Source organism: Scyliorhinus canicula, chromosome 26, assembly GCF_902713615.1.
Source record: "Scyliorhinus canicula chromosome 26, sScyCan1.1, whole genome shotgun sequence".
NCBI lineage: Eukaryota > Metazoa > Chordata > Chondrichthyes > Carcharhiniformes > Scyliorhinidae > Scyliorhinus > Scyliorhinus canicula.
The window spans coordinates 12,195,435-12,214,543 of NC_052171.1; the positions used below are offsets into that span (position 1 = coordinate 12,195,435).

A 19,109-nucleotide genomic window follows, 5' to 3' on the forward strand; every position below is an offset into this window, starting at 1 on the left:
CAGAAGTTGTTCATTTTCAAGTGGATTTACCTTTCAGCCTACAGGAGCTAAGGGTGGCATGGTGGCGCAGGTTAGCACTGCTGCTTCAGGGTGCCAAGGACCCAGGTTCGATCCCAGCCCCGGGTCACTGTCCGTGTGGAGACACGTCCTCCCCGTGTGCGCGTGGTTCTCTGCAGAAAGAATGGGGTACTCTGAATTTATTTTTAAAAATTAAATGAATAATAAGCCCACGGAAACTGGCACAGTGAATTTGTTCGGGTAAGTTTGAACCTTGACCATGAAAAGCTTGCTTTTGTTTATGGAAGTTGATGAATCAAATCAGTAGAATTTTTCCATCATTTTGTAATTTTTATTCCTTGCTAATAGTACAGTAATCTGAAAACAATATACAGACGCAAAATCACAGATGCAGCCCAAACCTTCGCTGCCAGGCTTGGGGGAAGTGTGCCTTACACTGGAACACGAGGGCCTTACACTGGAACACAAACTTTAAAAAAAAAACAACGCAGGGCTCTGCCTGGGAAATGACGGGAGGCGAGGGTGGCTGCTGTCGCCTGGGCCACATGTGTAAAGAAGATCACATGCTATCACCGTGCCACTACAAGGCAAGGAGGAGTTACGCAATGAAATCCAGAGGTCTGTTAAATCCACCTTTTCTGTTCATGTATTGCCTGCACAAGAAAGAAGAGACATGGTTTGAGGATAACTGAGACATTGTGAACGGGAATGGGCTCTTTCAGTTGACGGCGCCAATTTGGGGGTGCGCGCTGCTGGAGTTGATGTAAAGGCTGAAATAATATATACGATATCCTTCTGCAGCAGCATTCTCAACAATTAACTGCCTCTGTTCAGGTTGCTGGATCTGAGCTGCACTTTTGGGAGGGGACTTTGTGATACCTCAGCAGTATAGTACCAGTCGAAGAGGAAGCTTTGATCCAACACGCTCTTAGAGCAACTGCCTCATCACTGTGCACAAAATGGGCGTTCACTGGCCAACTGAGGGGTTCAGAGGTACGCAAAACCCTGGGGAGTCCTTGGAAACTCTCTGAAATCCCATGGGAGACGCCTGGTCACTTTTCCGTTTACCGGATTTTGGTCATTTGCACAGTGACTGGGGGTTTTTTTTTTAAGGCGTACGGTTTTGCCAAGGTGCCCATTTCGGTTTTGGGTAACTGGCGAGGCCTCAATAATTCAATGCGTGCTGATATCCTCTCGGATGCCTGAAGGATTGTGAAAACATGTGCTCATTCACCTCCCAAGACATAACCAATTCCAGTCGCCCCAATCGTGTGACTGGAGTTTCGTTAAGTTGTGACGTGACGGGAGATTTCTTTCCAGACTGTGCAGCCAGCAAATACAAAAAAAAAATGGCGGCTGGTCTTTGCAAACAGTGTCGAACGTGTATTTGATCGCAACGGGTACCGCCAATCGGATCAATTGGAGGCGGCGGTTCAGTAACACTTCATCAGAGATGTACCGAGACAACATTAAAACTAATTGCAGAACATGCTGGTAAACCCAGCAGGTATGGCAGCATCCGTGGGGAAAGATAAGAGTTAATGTTTCGGATCGATTCCACAGGAGGGCCATTTAGATGGGAAATGTTAACTCGCTTTCTCACCCCACAGGTGTTGCCCCACCTGCTGAGTTTACCCAGCATTTTCTATTTCTATCTCCGATTTCCAGCATCCGCAGTTATTCTAATTTTATTAAAACAAATGGACTGAATTCCCGAATTTTCCAACTGGTGTCTTGGCCCATGAATCCCTCCACTTGCTCACCGATATTTCCTTTTCTGTTGCACATTAACAGCGTAAGCATTGACAGAGCCGTCCAGTTTCTTGCCCTGAAAAGAAAAAAAAACAAAGGTCAAAGCACACGTTGGGACCCACATTTTCGAATTGCGCGCGTGCACACGCACACACGCGATTCGGTGCTCTCTCTGTGCAATGCCTCTCACCAAAACCCAAGTGCTTAGTTTCACACAGTGGGGTGAAAGGTTCTCGGGCAGGAATGTCCAGTTTAGGTTACACCCAGAGCAGGCTCAAGTGGCTTCCTCCTTCTCCTAGCTCACATAAACGTGAAGAATGGCTACTTTGGATGGGGTACCAGTGGATGACTGCTGTATTCCAAGGATTTTTGGAATTATTTTTTTCCAATTAAGGGGCAATTTAGCATGGCCAATCCACCTAGCTTGCACATCTTTGGGTTGTGGGGGGCGAAACTCACGCAAACTCGGGGAGAATGTGCAAACTCCACACGGACAGTGACCCGGGGCTGGAACTGAACCCGGGTCCTCAGCGCTGTGAGGCAGCAGCGCTAACCACTGCGCCATCTTGCCGCCCTCAAAGGAACTGATTTTCAACTGCGAAACGTCAAGACAGCAAGGCGCCATCTGCAAACGTGGCATGTACACAGCTCTGACCCCAAATTCAGCATCGTCTGCCATCAAGTCTGATCGGCTGAAGCCCCGATCTGCTGTACGCACACTAAACTGCCACAGCATCAAAGTTGCTCTCCCCATCTCATTTTACAGCACAGCCAGTAAATCTGTTCCAGCCAAACCATGACACGGTTCATTCTCACTAGCTTTCATAACCCACCAGCGTGGACGGAACAGGAGTGCGGCGCTTAATATGATCAGCCGTTCAAGGAACTAGATCGATAACGCACACACAATCCAGAGAGGTACATCAGCCCTTCTGTACGTGTCCTTCTCGTGTAGGCCCACGGCCTTATCACAAGGCCCTCAATCCATCATACTCTGATCAGAAAGTGGCCAGATAACAACCCCCCCACCCCCAGCATGTTCAGACACTTAGTTGCCTGGCTGATCTGTCTATCAGTTCCATTCTCGAGTCTTTGTGTCTTGGCCGCCAATCGCCGAACGTGGCAAAAATCTATCCAGCTCCGTTTTGACATTTTTATTTGTGGTTACCGCCACGCTGTGAGAGATTCGCCATTTTCCTTTTATTTGAAGTTAATAGTTAAACATCAAGGATACATTTACAGACGTATTATGTGGAAAAATAAGCACGTTCATAAGTGCGATGATTTCCAATGCGGCGGGGAGCGATACAGCCGTGCTATTCGATAACCACAACCTGCAGACACACACACCAGGCATTGATGTACATGGGTAGTGCTGAGGGATTGGCTCCCAGACGAGTTGGGAGGGGGTAGGATTGGGGACCTATACTGGGTGATTGAGGGAGGAGGGTGGTGAGGATTAACAGGATGAGTGCCCCTACAACCCCAAAGATGTGCAGGGTCGGTGGATTGGCCGCGCTAAATTGCCCCTTAATTGGAAAAGAAAAAAATGAATTGGGCACTTTAAACGCGAGGGATCCTGATCACCCTTGGAATAGGAGTCAGCGAGTAGCAAGTGTGACACATCAACTTGAGTTTGCCCCGGATCTTTCCCACCTTCATGTGTCCCTCAGCACGACAGCTGAGAGGCACTTTTGAAATATGTTCCTTGTTGTGATACAGAGAAATTCCAGCTGATTATCCCTCCCTCATCCACGCCATCATTTAAGAGGCATCTGGACACCACTGTGCCACCGTGCTGAGAGTTTTTAAATTAGCCAGTAACTGGCCTGGGCGAGTGAGCACCGGGATGGTGGGTGAACGGGACATGGTATGAGACAGGCGAGGTCTGCCATGTCCCGTTCACCCACCATCCCGGTGCTCACTCGCCCAGGCCAGTTACTGGCTAATTTAAAAACTCTCAGCACGGTGGCACAGTGGTTATCACTGCTACCTAGGACCTGGGGTCGATCCCGGCCCTGGGTCACTGTCCGTGTGGAGTTTGCACATTCTCCCAGTGTCTGCGTGGGTCTCACCCCCACAACCCAAAGATGTGTAGGTGGATTGGCTACGCTACATTGTCCCTTAATTGGAAAAAATGAATTGCGTCCTCTAAAACAAATCTTTAAAAAAATGTTTTCAACTCTCATCCTGATTTTCGAATCCCTTCCCTTCACGGCTTCCCACCCCATCTCTGCAATCGTCTCCAATCCACTCAGTCCTCTGCGCACAATCGAATCCCGGCTTTGTGAGCATCCCTGATTTTGGATGCCTGATGGGGCCACACGGCAGCACAGTGGTTAGCACTGTTGCTTCACAGCGCCAGGGATCCGGGCTCGATTCCCGACTTGGGTGACTGTCCGTGTGGAATCTGCACCTTCTCCCCCGTGTCTGCGTGGGTTTCCTCCAGGTGCTCCGGTTTCCTCCCACAAGTCTTGAAAGATGTGCTTGTTAGGTAATTTGGACATTCTGAATTCTCCCTCTGTGTACCCGAACAGGCGCCGGAATGTGGCGACTAGGGGCTTTTGACAGTAACTCAATTGCAGCGTTAATACAAGCAGACTTTGTGACACTAATAAAGATTATGTTAGCTTATCGCGTTAGTATCTTACATAGATTATCATAGATCATTGAATTTACAGTGCAGAAGGAAGCCATTCGGCCCATCGAGTCTGCACCGGCTCTTGGAAAGAGCACCCTACCAGAGGTCAACACCTCCACCCTATCCCCATAACCCAGCAACCCCACCGAACACTAAGGGCAATTTTGGAGACTAAGGGCAATTTATCATGGCCAATCCACCTAACCTGCACATCTTTGGACTGTGGGAGGAAACCGGAGCACCCGGAGGAAACCCACGCACACACGGGGAGGACGTGCAGACTCCGCACAGACAGTGACCCAAGCCGGGAAACAAACCTGGGACCCTGGAGCTGTGAAGCAATTGTGCTAACCACTGTGTTACCGTGCTGCCCACAAAGAAGTGTAATATAAATGGAATGTAAAGAACAGAAACAAGACGGGGCAGCACGGTAGCATTGTGGATAGCACAATACCTTCACAGCTCCAGGGTCCCAGGTTCGATTCCGGCTTGGGTCACTGTCTGTGCGGAGTCTGCACATCCTCCCCGTGTGTGCGTGGGTTTCCTCCGGGTGCTCCGGTTTCCTCCCACAGTCCAAAGATGTGCAGGTTAGGTGGATTGGCCGTGCTAAATTGCCCTTAGTGTCCAAAATTGCCCTTCGTGTTGGGTTATGGGGATAGGGTGGAGGTGTTGACCTTGGGTAGGATGCTCTTTCCAAGAGGCAATTCCAAAATTGCCCTTAGTGTTGGGTGGGGCTACTGAGTTATGGGGATAGGGTTGTGTTGACCTTGGGTAGGGTGCTCTTGCCAAGAGCCGGTGCAGACTCAATGGGCCGAATGGCCTCCTTCTGCACTGTAAATTCTATGTAAAAAAATCTATGTAAAAAAGACTAACTTGGCCCAAATGATCTACACCAGTGATTTGAGCCTCACTCACACAAGCTCCCGTCATCTCTAACTATCATGATATCCTTCTGTTCCTTTCTCGCTCACATGAAATGAAATGAAAATGGCTTATTGTCACGAGTAGGCTTCAATGAAGTTACTGTGAAAAGCCCCTAGTCGCCACATTCCGGCACCTGTCCGGGGAGGCTGGTACGGGAATCGATCCGTGCTGCTGGCCTGCTTTCAAAGCCAGCGATTTAGCCCAGTGTGCTAAACATGCTTGGTTTTCGGAAGGTGCCGTCGAAGGAGTCTTGAGGGAGCTGAAGCGAGTCTTGCAGATTCCAGAGTCCAAGTTGTCAATATAAATTGTGAGAGCAGGGCCCTCAACACTGATCCCCGGGAGACATCACAGACAAACTTTTGCGAGCTACCGTTGGGCTCTTTCTCGTTTGGTAGCCATCTGTTTTGTTCCCTGACCTGCCACACTGTGCTTAACCACGACTACTGCGCGCCTATGAAAATTCAAAATATTTCCCTGAAGCCAAGATAGGCTGGGGCGACCCAGGCTCACCTTCGTTGTGTCAAATGCATCAAATCCCATCACCTTCAACAGTTCGATTTCTTCCTCCGTCTTCCCCTCCATGTCGGCCTCTGAAAAGGTAAAAAGAAACATTCTCCGATTTACAAAGTCTGGCGAATACAAGTGTTTCTCGTCTACCGGCCTAATTGGTGGCCTTTATACCAGTGTCAGCTTTTACTGGAATCGAAACCGAAAATGCTGCCAGCCTGGCAGCGTCTGTGGAAAGGGAAATACGGAGTTAACCTTTCGAGTCCTGCTGACTCTTCTAGGTCAATTACTAGGAGACAGAGGTTTAAGGTGCAAGGGGCAAGGTTTAGCGGAGATGTACGAGGTAAATTTTTTTACACAGAGGGTAGTGGGTGCCTGGAACTCGCTGCCGGAGGAGGTGGCGGAAGCAGGGACGATAGTGACGTTTTGAAAAATACATGAATTACATAGAATTTACAGTGCAGAAGGAGGCCATTCAGCCCATCGAGTCTGCACCGGCTCAAGGTCAACACCTCCACCCTATCCCCATAACTCAGTAACCCCACCCAACACTAAGGGCAATTTTGGACACTAAGGGCAATTTTATCGGCCAATCCACCTAACCCGCACATCTTTGGACTGTGGGAGGAAACCGGAGCACCCGGAGGAAACCCACGCACACACGGGGAGGATGTGCAGACTCCGCACAGAGTGACCCAAGCCGGAATCGAACCTGGGACCCTGGAGCTGTGAAGCGATTGTGCTATCCACAATGCTACCGTGCTGCCCTAATGCTACCGTGCTGAATAGGATGGGAACAGAGGTTCACGGACCCAGGAAGTGTAGAAGATTTTAGGTTAGACGGGCAAGCATGGTCAGTACAGGCTTGGAGAGCCGAAGGGCCTGTTCCTGTGCTGTACTTGTCTTTGTTCTTCAGAACTAAAGAGAAGAACGTGATGAGATTTTCCACTGTTTTAAGCAGGGGTCGAGCGAAGTAGGTCAGAGTTCAGAAGGGACTAGGCCCAAGGCAAAGAGAGCGTCAATGGCAGCATCAAGGACTCTGGCTGCACATAGATTCACCCAGACACCCTGTCAGTTCAGAAGCACAGCCTTTCCGGAGAAGGAAAACGGAGAGGGGAGAGGACACGCAACCCTTGAAGCTCTGAAACATTCCAGTGGGATCAGATCCAATCACCACCCGTTACCAGGCAGCGCACAGCCTTTTGGGCCAATTCATAGCCCCCCGGCTGAAGCAATCAACGAGTCATCACTGATGCCAACCAGGCAAACAGCAGAGCCTTCTGGATCCTTGTTTGATTTAAAGATACAGGCTGCTTTATAGACGTTTCACAAATCATCCATGGATCAAAATAGCAATGGCAAAACTAAAAGGGGGAATAAGGGAAAAACAGGGAGGACCCTTACAATGTTAATACCAGAGGCCTCACGGTAGCATGGTGGTTAGCATCAATGCTTCACAGCTCCAGGGTCCCAGGTTCGATTCCCGGCTGGGTCACTGTCTGTGTGGAGTCTGCACGTCCTCCCCGTGTGTGCGTGGGTTTCCTCCGGGTGCTCCGGTTTCCTCCCACAGTCCAAAGATGTGCGGGTTAGGTGGATTGGCCATGCTAAATTGCCCGTAGTGTAAGGTTAATGGGGGGATTGTTGGGATACGGGTTACGTGGGTTTAAGTGGGGTGATCATTGTTCGGCACAACATCGAGGGCCGAAGGGCCTGTTCTGTGCTGTACTGTTCTAGAACAAGGGTGTGTGAAAGCAAAACAGATGGCCCGGTAGGGTAGGGAATGTTGGGACAGAGAAAGCAAGTGGGCTTATAAAGGGGGGGTGAAGATGTAGGAGAGGGCCATGGTCTGAACTTGTTGTAGTCAATAGTCCAGAAGGCTGCTGAATCGAGAGACGAGGTTCCTAGTTTGCATTGGGGTTCACTGCAGCCGGCCAAGGAGCACAGGTAACATAGACGCACTAATTTAGCTTGTCCCCAGAGAGAAACACCTTCAAAACGATTTGCAAACCTTCCCGCCCATTCATTCATTGCTTTGAGATTCAAAGTGCTGAATAATTTCACCGGGACCTCAAAGTTGATTGTGTTGCTCTCCTTGGCGTGTCTCCCTTTGAAGGTCTTGGCTTCCTTACTGAGGACCATCCTCTGGTATCTGGCTAAGACAGCCTTTACGGTAAGCCTTAACATAGCCAGCAAGAGGTACAGGTCGCGCTCTCGACAAAGGCGGAGTTCTAGCTAGATTTACCGCAGAAAGGGGGAGGTGATGCATTTTGGAAGGAGGGAGAGGAAAAACAGACTTAACAACACGGTTGGTGAAAGAGTGGGCAGAGACGGAAGGAGCTGGGCTTCATGTGCATCACATCGAGTGGTTATCAAAGCAAACGGGCTTCATAAACAGTGGAATGTGCAGGGTTGTGAAATGAAAATCGCTTATTGTCACGAGTAGGCTTCAAATGAAGTGACTGTGAAAAGCCGCTAGTCGCCACATTCCGGCGCCTGTTTGGGGAGGCTGGTACAGGAATTGAACCGTGCTGCTGGCCTGCCTGGGTCTGCTTTCAAAGACAGCGATTTAGCCCAGTGTGCTAAACCAGCTCCTGGTTTATGTGGGAAGTCGAGAGAGTGGCACAATGTAAATTGCTCGCTTGGGGACCCGGTGCAGACACAGTGGGCCAAACGGCCCCAACCATTCTGTTTTGAAAAGTTCTGTGCTCGGCCCCAACTAGATCACAGAATTTACAGTACAGGAGGCCATTCGGCCCATCGCATCTGCACCAACCTACTTAAGCCCACACCTCCACCCTATCCCCGTAACCCAGTAACCCTACCTAACCTTTTTTGGACGCTAAGGGGCAATTTATCATGGGCAATCCACCTAACCTGCGCATCTTTGGACTGTGGGAGGAAACCGGAGCACCCGGAGGAAACCCACGCAGACACGGGGATAACGTGCAGACTCCGGACAGACAGTGACCCAAGCCGGGCATCAAACCTGGGACCCTGGCGCTGTGAAGCAACCGTGCTAACCACTGTGCTACCGTGTCGCCCATTGTCCAGTTCTCGTCGCCACACTTTAGGAAGGGATGCAAAGGGATCCTCCCAAGGGGTCGGCGGCGGGTGGGGGGGATTTTAGCTCCAAGGTGAGGTTGAGGAACCTGGGGTTGGTCTCCGTGGAGCAAAAGGGATAGAATCAGAAAATCCCCACAGTGCAGGAGGGCATTCGGCCCATCGAGTCTGCATCGACCCTCTGAAAGACCACCCCACCTGGGCCCAATCCCCCAGTCTATCCCACTGAGGGATAGTTTTAACATATCCAATCCACCGAACCTGCACATATTTGGGCCGTGGGTGGAAACCGGAGCAAACCCACGGGGAGAAAGTGCAAACTCCATCCAGTCGCCCGAGGTTGTAATCAAACCTGGCGCTGTGAGGCAGCAGTGCCAACCGCTGTGCGACCCAAATTGAGATTGAGGGAGCGACGATTTGATCGAGGCGTACATGATTGTGGCAGTTTACGATAAAGAAAAACTGTTGCCATTAGTTGATTGTTAAGGGCCTGGGGGCAGGGCGGCATTTATCTGATGTGACCAATGGCCTTGCATGGGCTGCAATGACTGTGATTCTCAAAGTCAACCCTGATTCATTTCTCCCTCCCATTCGTTTAAAGTTAATGGAAGTTAAAATTCCCTCTCCGGAATACAATCTAAAGACTGGTCTGCTAATTTAAACCATTTATCATCAGTGCAGATTCCCAGAAGCCCTACTCTCTCCACCCACCCTTCAAAGTTCGGGCAGCACGGTAGCCTTGTGGATAGCACAATCGCTTCACAGCTCCAGGATCCCAGGTTCGATTCCGGCTTGGGTCACTGTCTGTGCGGAGTCTGCACATCCTCCCCGTGTGTGCGTGGGTTTCCTCCGGGTGCTCCGGTTTCCTCCCACAGTCCAAAGATGTGCAGGTTAGGTGGATTGGCCATGATAAATTGCCCTTAGTGTCCAAAATTGACCTTCGTGTTGGGTGGGGTTACTGGGTTATGGGGATAGGGTGGAGGTGTTGACCTTGGGTAGGATGCTCTTTCCAAGAGCCGGTGCAGACTCGATGGGCTGAATGGCCTCCTTCTGCACTGTAAATTCTATGTAAAAAGTTCTCCCTTCGAAACTCTTCACCTCCCTGCCCAGCTGAATGAGCGCCCATCACCACGTGATTTGCTGTTGAAAGGAATGCCACGTCTTTGCACTGGCGCACGCGGCACTGAATGGTGAGGGGGTAACCCAGTGCACATGTGTTGGTGGATCACAAATACCCGGCAATGCCACGGTCGAAGCTGGGTACAAAGGTTTAGCTGGACATCGGAAAACACTCGCACAATTACCTGAGATCTCGTGTTCTTTCTCCTGATCTTTCGGTCTCGAAGGCGATATTGAATTTGACTTGTTTCGGCGTGGGGACCTGGTGCAATCGACGGAGAGCAAAATAGAATTTAGCAACTCGAGTTCGTACCGGCATGGTTCAAACAAAAAGCTGGATACTGCATCCTGCCCAGCTCAGACTGACCTTGACCGTCTTCGGTGAGGAGACCTGGAGCGGCTCCTCCGGCGTTCCCGGTCTCGCTCACGTGACCTGGAGCGCTCGCGCCGCCTGGCTCTCTCCCGCTCCCTGGATGTCGACCTCGAGCGGCGACGCTCTGCACACACAAAGGTAGGAATCAATTTCCAGCCCTGGACAGCACCGTCAATACAATCCGACTCGGGGCCCATGTCCATTCGCTGGGCTTTTAGCATCACCTGTGACAGAAACGCAGCAATCCCTCCGCCTGACTGCCCCCCAACAACAAACTGGAAGATGCGTCCTTCCGTTAAACTCTCTGTTGCCACCTCCCCAACACGAGGAACTCAGTCGCAATACTGTATGCCGATCATCTGTCGTCCCAAGTTGCTACACGTTGGGATTAAGGGCCAAACAATCCCGGAAAGGGGAGTGCGCCAGAGAGGTTTAGCAAAGGCATCCCAGGGCTGAGGGATACCGAAATTGGATCACTGTGGAGCTCGGAGGATTGTAGGGCCGGAAGAGATCAAGATTGGGAGGGACTCGGAACAAAAGGCTGATGATATTGAAATGAAGGTGTGGAAGGAGCTGGGACCAATGTAGCTCGGCAGGCACAGGGGATAATGGGCGGCTGTGCACAGGTTCAGGAGGGTGGCAAGAGCAGCGGTGGTATGGGCTGAGGGAGAGGCAGGGCTGCTAGAGGACATTGGCGAGACAAGGCGACTGTGTTTGTAAATATTATCACTTTTGACTTTATCGCACTGGGAAAGTAAACGGCCGCTCTGGTCACACACGACTGCCAGATCAGAGGTCAGACCACTTCCAAAAGCCTTTCTCCCGGACAGCTTTCTCCAAACTGTGCCCCTCCACACCTTATCAAAACGTAACCACCCCCCCCCCCCTCTTCTCTCTCCAAGCTCCACCCCAGCTCAAGATTAAAAACGGCACCTCTGAAGGCTTAAATTGGCCACGATATTTCGAATCCAATTTCCTAAAATCTTCCCATCCTCACAACCAATTGCCACAGCGCAGATGGTCATTCAGCCTGTCCTCATTACACCAGCTCCGAGTGAGCAATACACCTCGCTCCCCACCTTCATTCACCCTTCATCTGCTCTCTTTTCAAATAAAAATCTGCCCCCTCTCATCCTTGATCCTTCCGCCGTGTGAAATTCAAGCATGTTATGATCACTCTTGCCTATCTGTGGAGACTAGGGGATTTCCATAGTAACTTCATTGCAGTGTTAATGTGAGCCTGCTTGTGACAATAAAGATTATTAAATTATCGACTGTGTGTGAACCCCTCGTGGTCGTGAATGCCTCGATCAAATCTCCCCGTAAACGCCTCTTCTTCAAGGAGAACATCCAGACCCTTTCCAATCTATCCCCGTAACGGAAGCTCCTCAACCCTGGGAACTGTTCTGGTGAATCTTTTACTCTCTCACTGAAGCCTTCAAATTGTTCCTTGACGTGTGGAGGCCAGAACTGGACACAATACTCTAGCTAAGACTGAACTCGGATACTGTATGCTTTGACTCTGCTCACTCCACTTGTCATAGAATTTACAGGCCATTCGGCCCATCGAGTCTGCACTGGCCCTTGGAAAGAGCACCTACCTAAACCCACACCTCCATTCCATCCCCGTAACCCAGCAACCCCACCCAACACAACCTTTTTGGACAAGGGGCAATTTAGCATTGCCAATTCACCTAACCTGCACATCTTTGGACTGTGGGAGGAAACCACAGCACCCGGAGGAAACCCACGCAGACACGGGGGGGGGAGAACGTGCAGACTCCGCACAGACAGTGACCCAAGCCGGGAATCGAACCTGGGGACCCTGGAGCTGTGAAGCAACTGTGCTAACCACTGTGCTACCCTGCCCCCCCCCCGCCAACCCCCCACCCTGTCATGATGGACATACACACCCAGGTCCCTCTGATCCTGCAACCAACTTTGTCTTCTGCCAGCTCACTATTCTTCCCACCAAAAGGAATCAGATTTTTCCACATCGGACTGCATCTGCCGCCTATTCGCCCATTCCATTCACTTCTCCGTGTCCTTCTGACGTTCTACACAGCCCTCCTCACTCGTCCCACGTTTTAAATGATCCAGAAGTGCTGAAATGTGCCCTGGTGCGCCAAGGTCTAGGTCATACAATCAGGAGTAAAGGTTAAGGGCAGCACGGTGGCCTAGTGGTTAGCACAATCGCCTCACGGCGCTGAGGTCCCAGGTTCGATCCCGGCTCTGGGTCACTGTCCGTGTGGAGTTTGCACGTTCTCCCCGTGTCTGCGTGGGTTTCGCCCCCACAACCCAAAAATGTGCAAAGTAGGTGGATTGGCCACGCTAAATTGCCCCTTAATTGGAAAAAATAATTGGCTAATCTAAATTTAAAAGAAAAAAAAAAAAGGAGTAAAGGTTAATTCTCACGTCCTTTTTCAACAAGCGGTACAACAAGGAAGGCCGAGGAATCATGGCCAGAGCCTCCGCAATTTGTAGTCTCACTTCCCTCAGTATCCTTATCCGGTCCCAATGCCTTGACAGCCCATCTAATGCCTCTTGCTCAATATTAAATCCTTAGAATCAGAGGATTTACAGTGCATAAGGAAGCCATTGGGCCCATCGAGTCTCTACCGACCCCTGCAAAGAGCACCCTACTTAAGCACACTCCTCTGCCCCATCCCCGTATCCCAGGAACACCACCTAACCTTTGTGGATACTAAGGACGTTTAGCATGGCCAATCCACCTAACCTGCACATCTTTGGGCTGTGGGAGGAAACTGGAGCACCCGGAGGAAATTCAGGCACACACGGGGAGAACGTGCAAACTCCGCACAGTCGCCCAAGCCTGGGATCCTGGAGCTGTGAAGCAACGGTGCTGCCCACTGTGCTACCGCGTCGCCCTTCCGGTGCATTATTCACCTCCTCTTTCACAGTGACCTGGGCAACCGCATCATCCTCGATCAAGGCAAATGCAAAATATTCACTTAATGTCAGGCTTACATCCACTTCCATTTCCTCTTTGACCCCAAAACAGCCATTTCGGCCCCATTACAAACCTTTTACTATTTATATGTCTACAGGAGAGTTTGGGATGTATTTCTGGGTTAAAGAACAAAAAGAACAGCTCAGGAACAGGCCCTTCGGCCCTCCAAGCCTGCACCGTTCCATGCTACCCGTCAAAACTAAAATCTTCTACAGTTCCGGGGTCCGTATCCCTCTATTCCCTTCCTATTCATGTATTTGTCAAGTTGCCCCTTAAACGTCACTATCGTCCCTGCTTCCACCACCTCTTCCGGCAGCGAGTTCCAGGCACCCACTACCCTCTGTGTAAAAACTTGCCTCGTACATCTCCTCTAAACCTTGCCCCTCGCACCTTAAACCTATGCCCCCTAGTAATTGACCCCTCTACCCTGGGGAAAAGCCTCTGACTATCCACTCTGTCTATGCCCCTCATAATTTTGTAGACCTCTATCAGGTCGCCCCTCAACCGCCATCGTTCCAGTGAGAACAAACCGAGTTTATTCAACCGCTCCTCATAGCTAATGCCCTCCATACCAGGCAACATCCTGGTAAATCTCTTCTGCACCCTCTCTAAAGCCTCCACATCCTTCTGCTTAGCTCCAGTCTCTTCTCATACTCTCTCTCTTTGCTTCGTCACTTCTACGTTCAACTGGGTTCTCCGTTCTGTTTGCCACCCAATGTCTGTCAGAAGCACACATTTTTGCCTTCTCGTAATTGCTATTGGTTTTGTCACCAAGGGAGTATCCAAGGGCTAGTTTAATTAAGATTAAAGGGACATGCGTGGGTTAGGATGGAGGAGGAATCTAGTCTAGTTTGAGGGCGATGGTAAAGGCACCATTGCCAATGGCGCCGAGTAGATATTCAGGGAGCCCCTGTGGTGCAGTGACGATGTGGTGCAGACGGTGAAGATATGGAATCAGCTGATGAGACACCTTGGGGTGCAAGAGATGTTGGTGCTAACGCCGCTGTGCTAGAATCATGGGTTTGAGCCAGGGGGGGATGGATAGTGTATACAGGAGGGAAGTGGGGCTGGTCAAAGTGAGGGATCTGTATTGGAGGAAGCGTCAAACACTCTGGAGGAGCTAAGGGAGAGGGTAGAGCTGCCGAGGGGTAGTGTGGTCAGGTATCTGCAGGTTAGGGACATTGTGCGCAAGGCCTGGACGAGGTTCCCTAGGTTGTCGGGATACCCCCTGCTGGAGTGACTGCTGCTTCCGGATGTGGAAGGGGAGGAAAGAATTTAGGAGATATATGTGGCTGGGGGAGCAGGGAGGTGAGCGGGTGGTGAAGATCAAGGAGAAATGGGAAGCGGAGTTGGGAATGGAGATCAATTGGGGAGTGAGGCACTGCGCAAGGTAAATGGGACCTCCTCTTGTGCAAGGACGAGCCTGATACAGTTTGGGGCAGCACGGTAGCATGGTGGTTAGCATAAATGCTTCACAGCTCCAGGGTCCCAGGTTCGATTCCCGGCTGGGTCACTGTCTGTGCGGAGTCTGCACGTCCTCCCGTGTGTGCGTGGGTTTCCTCCGGGTGCTCCGGTTTCCTCCCACAGTCCAAAGATGTGCGGGTTAGGTGGATTGGCCATGCTAAACTGCCCGTAGTGTCCTAAAAAATGTAAGGTTAAGGGGGGGGGGGGGTTGTTGGGTTACGGGTATAGGGTGGATACGTGGGTTTGAGTAGGGTGATCATGGCTCGGCACAACATCGAGGGCCGAAGGGCCTGTTCTGTGCTGTACTGTTCTAAGGTGGTGCACAGGGTGCATATGACTCGGGTGAGAATGAGTGGGTTCTTTCAGGGGTAGCAGATGAGTGAGAGAGGTGGGCAGTGAATCATGCGCACATGTTTTGTGGTTGTGAAAAATTGGGAAGGTTCTGGGCGGGAGTGTTCGTGGTCTTAGCCAGGATAGTGGAGGAGGAGGTGGACCCGGACCCTTTGGTGGCGATATTTGGGTTCCAGAGAAGCCGGAGCTCACGGAGAGGAGGAAGGCCGATGTCTTGGCCTTCGCCTCTCTGACTGCACGGCGGCGAATTTTGCTGGAGTGGCGGTCAGCATCGCCACCGGGAGTAGCAGCATGGTTGGGTGACCTGTATGACTTCCTGCGGTTGGAGAAGATAAAGTGTGAGTTAAGGGACTATTCAGAGGGGTTTGAGAAAAGGAGGGGGATGTTTGTGACCGTGTTTGAGGAGCTGTTCATCGCAGGGGAAGGTGGGGTGAAAAAGGGGAAAACTCTGTACAGACTGTATAGTTGATTGTTGGGAAGTATGTTTCCCAGGGTGTTATTTGCTGTAACCTGTTTTGATACATGTTTGCAATAAAATACATGTAAAAAAAGATTAAAGGGACACAAAGTGGCAGATGGCAGGGAGCTTGAGGCAATTAATGATCCTCTAGGCAAGAGTGATCATAACATGTTGGAATTTCACCTTCAATCTGAGTGAGAAATTCGGGTCGTTAACTAGTATCTTAAGTTTAAATACAAGGGATGGGTGGCAGTGTAGCACAATGGTTAGCACTGTTGCTTCACAGCGTCGCAGACCCAGGTTCGACTCTTGGTTTGGGTTACTGTCTGTGCTGAGTCTGCACGTTCTCCCCGTGTCTGCGTGAGTGTCCTCCGGATGCTCTGGTTTCCTCCCACAATTCCCGAAAGACACGCTGGGAGATGAATTAGACATTCTGAATTCTCCCCCAGTGTACGTGAATAGGCGCCGGAGTGCGGTGATGAGGAGATCTTCACATACGAAAGAATACCAGCAAGAAATGTAATAAAAAGATGACAAAAGCTTCTACAAGCATAAACGATAGAAGAGTAGCTGAAGTAGACATTGATTCTTCAGACTGCAAACGTCATGTCTCCAGTTCTTTAGCCCACCTGCAGTTTATGGCCTTCCCTTTCTGGACACTTAACTCAGCTTAACTCAGTCTTAACTCAACGCAGCCCCAACCTTACAAGTGTAATAGACTCCAAGCTTGTTTGAATCACATTTACCTCAGGACTGCCCACCAGCCTTTCAACCGGACACCCCATCCTTCACAGTTAACTTGCTATTCTAAAACATAGGAACCACAAAGTAGGTATTTGCAGAAGACAGAAAAATAATGTACCGTTCCCACAAAAAGTAGAAAATCAAGAGGCGAAAGGGAGAAAGTTTAAACAATCAATCATGAGAGGAAACGTTATTGGAAGGGAAGGCTTGTGGGCAGTGAGTGCTGGCTCCTCACTGGGTAGAAAGGTTCTTCCTCACAACACAACACCACCATTTCCCACCCAAAACCTGAAAGGTTGGTCTCCAAATGCTTCGACATCAGCTAAGGGGAACAGCTTCTCTTTGTCCACCTCATCCAAACCTGTCACCTGCGGGAGAGGTGGGGGCGGGCGAGGGGGGAGTGGGGGCGAGGCGAAGGGGGGCAAGGGGGGAGTGGGGGCGAGGCGAAGGGGGGCGAGGCGAAGGGGGGCGAGGCGAAGGGGGGCGAGGCGAAGGGGGGCGAGGCGAAGGGGGGCGAGGCGCAGGGGGCGAGGGTGAGATTGGGGCGAAGGGGAGTTGGGGGTGGGGGTGATGGAGGTGAAGGGGAGATGGGGGTGGGGGGGAGATGGGGGTGGGGGGGGAGATGGGGGTGAGGGGGAGATGGGGGTGAGGGGGAGATGGGGCGTGAGGGGGAGATGGGGGGTGAGGGGGAGATGGGGGTGAGGGGGAGATGGGGGTGAGGGGGAGATGGGGGTGAGGGGGCGATGGGGTGGGGGGGAGATGGGGGTGAGGGGTAGATGGGGGTGAGGGGGAGATGGGGGTGATGGGGGGTGATGGGGGTGAGGGGGAGATGGGGGTGAGGGGGAGATGGGGGTGAGGGGGAGATGGGGGTGAGGGGGAGATGGGGGTGAGGGAGGATGGGGGTGAGGGCAGATGGGGGTGAGGGCGGATGGGGGTGAGGGGGAGATGGGGGGTGAGGGGGAGATGGGGGGTGAGGGGGATGGGGGTGAGGGGGATGGGGGTGAGGGGGATGGGGTGAGGGGGATGGGGTGAGGGGGATGGGAGTGAGGGGGATGGGAGTGAGGGGGATGGGAGTGAGATGGGGGTGAGGGGAGATGGGGGTGATGGAGGTGAGGGGGAGATGGGGGTGAGGGGGAGATGGGGGTGAGGGGGAGATGGGGGTGAGGGGGAGATGGGGGTGAGGGGGAGATGGGGGTGAGGGGGAGATGGGGGTGAGGGGGAGATGGGGGTGAGGGGAGATGGGGGTGAGGGGGAGATGGGGGTGAGGGGGAGATGGGGGTGAGGGGGAGATGGGGGTGAGGGGGAGATGGGGGTGAGGGGGCGATGGGGGTGAGGGGGCGATGGGGGCGATGGGGGCGATGGGGGCGATGGGGGTGAGGGGGAGATGGGGGTGAGGGGGAGATGGGGGTGAGGGGGAGATGGGGTGAGGGGGCGATGGGGTGAGGGGGAGATGGGGGTGGGGGAGATGGGGGTGAGGGGGAGATGGGGGTGAGGGGGAGATGGGGGTGAGGGGGAGATGGGGGGGAGGGGGAGAGGGGGAGATGGGGTGAGGGGGAGATGGGGGAGAGGGGGAGATGGGGGTGAGGGGGAGATGGGGGTGAGGGGGAGATGGGGGTGAGGGGGAGATGGGGGTGAGGGGGAAGATGGGGGTGAGGGGGAGATGGGGGTGGGGGGGAGATGGGGGTGGGGGGGGAGATGGGGGGGAGATGGGGGTGGGGGGGAGATGGGGGTGGGGGGGGAGATGGGGGTGGGGGGGGAGATGGGGGTGGGGGGGGAGATGGGGGTGGGGGGGGAGATGGGGGTGGGGGGGGAGATGGGGATGGGGGGGAGATGGGGGTGGGGGGGAGATGGGGGTGGGGGGGAGATGGGGGTGGGGGGGGAGATGGGGGTGGGGGGGAGATGGGGGTGGGGGGGGAGATGGGGGTGGGGGGGGAGATGGGGGTGGGGGGGGAGATGGGGGGGGGGGGGGAGATGGGGGTGGGGGGGAGATGAGGGTGAGGGGAGATGGGGGTGAGGGGAGATGGGGGTGAGGGGAGATGGGGGTGAGGGGGAGATGGGGGTGAGGGGGAGATGGGGGTGAGGGGGAGATGGGGGTGAGGGGGAGATGGGGGTGGGGGGGAGATGGGGGTGAGGGGAGATGGGGGGGAGGGGGAGATGGGGGTGGGGGTCTCTCTCTCTCTGCCGCCATTTTGCTCTCTGTCTCTCTCAGCCCCAATCGTCTCTTTCTTTTTCTCTTTGTTTGTTTGTGTTTCTCTGGCTCCCTCCTTTTTTTCTCTCCCTCTCTGTCTCTCTCACACTCACCTCTGCGGGGTGAGCGGCTCCTGCTCCGACCCATCGTTCGGAGCCTGAAGCACCAACACCTCCGGAAGCTTCCAGAAACTCCCACAATCCAATCCGCGGCTGCGCTCGGCGGCTCCCCCTGGCGGCCGGAGGCAACACTGCCGCCCCGTCCCCTGCCGGCCGGAGGCCTGACTGCAGCCCCGCCCCCTGCCGGCCGGAGGCAACACTGCAGCCCCGCCCCCTGCCGGCCGGAGGCCAGACCGCTGGACAGGCCCCGCCCCCTGGAACCGGCCGACACCCGGGAGAGGTCCGGGCCCCGCGCCCTGCAGAGAGACCGCACCCCCTGGAGGGAGGCCACGCCCCCTGGAGGGAGGCCACGCCCCCTGGAGGGAGGCCCCCTGGAGGGAGACCCCGCCCCCTGGAGTGAGACCCCGCCCCTGGAGGG

At 53.1% G+C, this 19,109-nt stretch overlaps 1 protein-coding gene across 1 annotated transcript; it reads right to left on the minus strand.

Annotated features, from left to right (window-relative positions):
* Positions 1 to 327: 327 nt before the first annotated feature.
* Positions 328 to 18,783, minus strand: snrnp27 (small nuclear ribonucleoprotein 27 (U4/U6.U5)). Its single transcript, XM_038785472.1, has 6 exons — positions 18,686 to 18,783; positions 10,389 to 10,518; positions 10,207 to 10,283; positions 5,846 to 5,925; positions 1,782 to 1,846; positions 328 to 671 (listed from the first exon to the last, which is right to left on the minus strand). Exons 1-6 carry the CDS (start codon positions 18,717 to 18,719, stop codon positions 617 to 619), a joined length of 441 nt encoding a protein of 146 aa, XP_038641400.1. The 5' UTR covers positions 18,720 to 18,783; the 3' UTR covers positions 328 to 616.
* Positions 18,784 to 19,109: the final 326 nt, after the last annotated feature.

Excerpts from the sequence above, each read along its gene's own strand:
- snrnp27 (XM_038785472.1), bottom strand. The coding sequence starts at position 18,719 with ATGGGTCGGAGCAGGAGCCGCTCACCCCGCAGAG. Across the intron at positions 10,519-18,685 it reads GAGCCGCTCACCCCGCAGAG|AGCGTCGCCGCTCGAGGTCG; the intron begins GTGAGTGTGAGA and ends TTGTGTGTGCAG. Across the intron at positions 672-1,781 it reads CAACAGAAAAGGAAATATCG|GCAATACATGAACAGAAAAG; the intron begins GTGAGCAAGTGG and ends TTTCTTGTGCAG.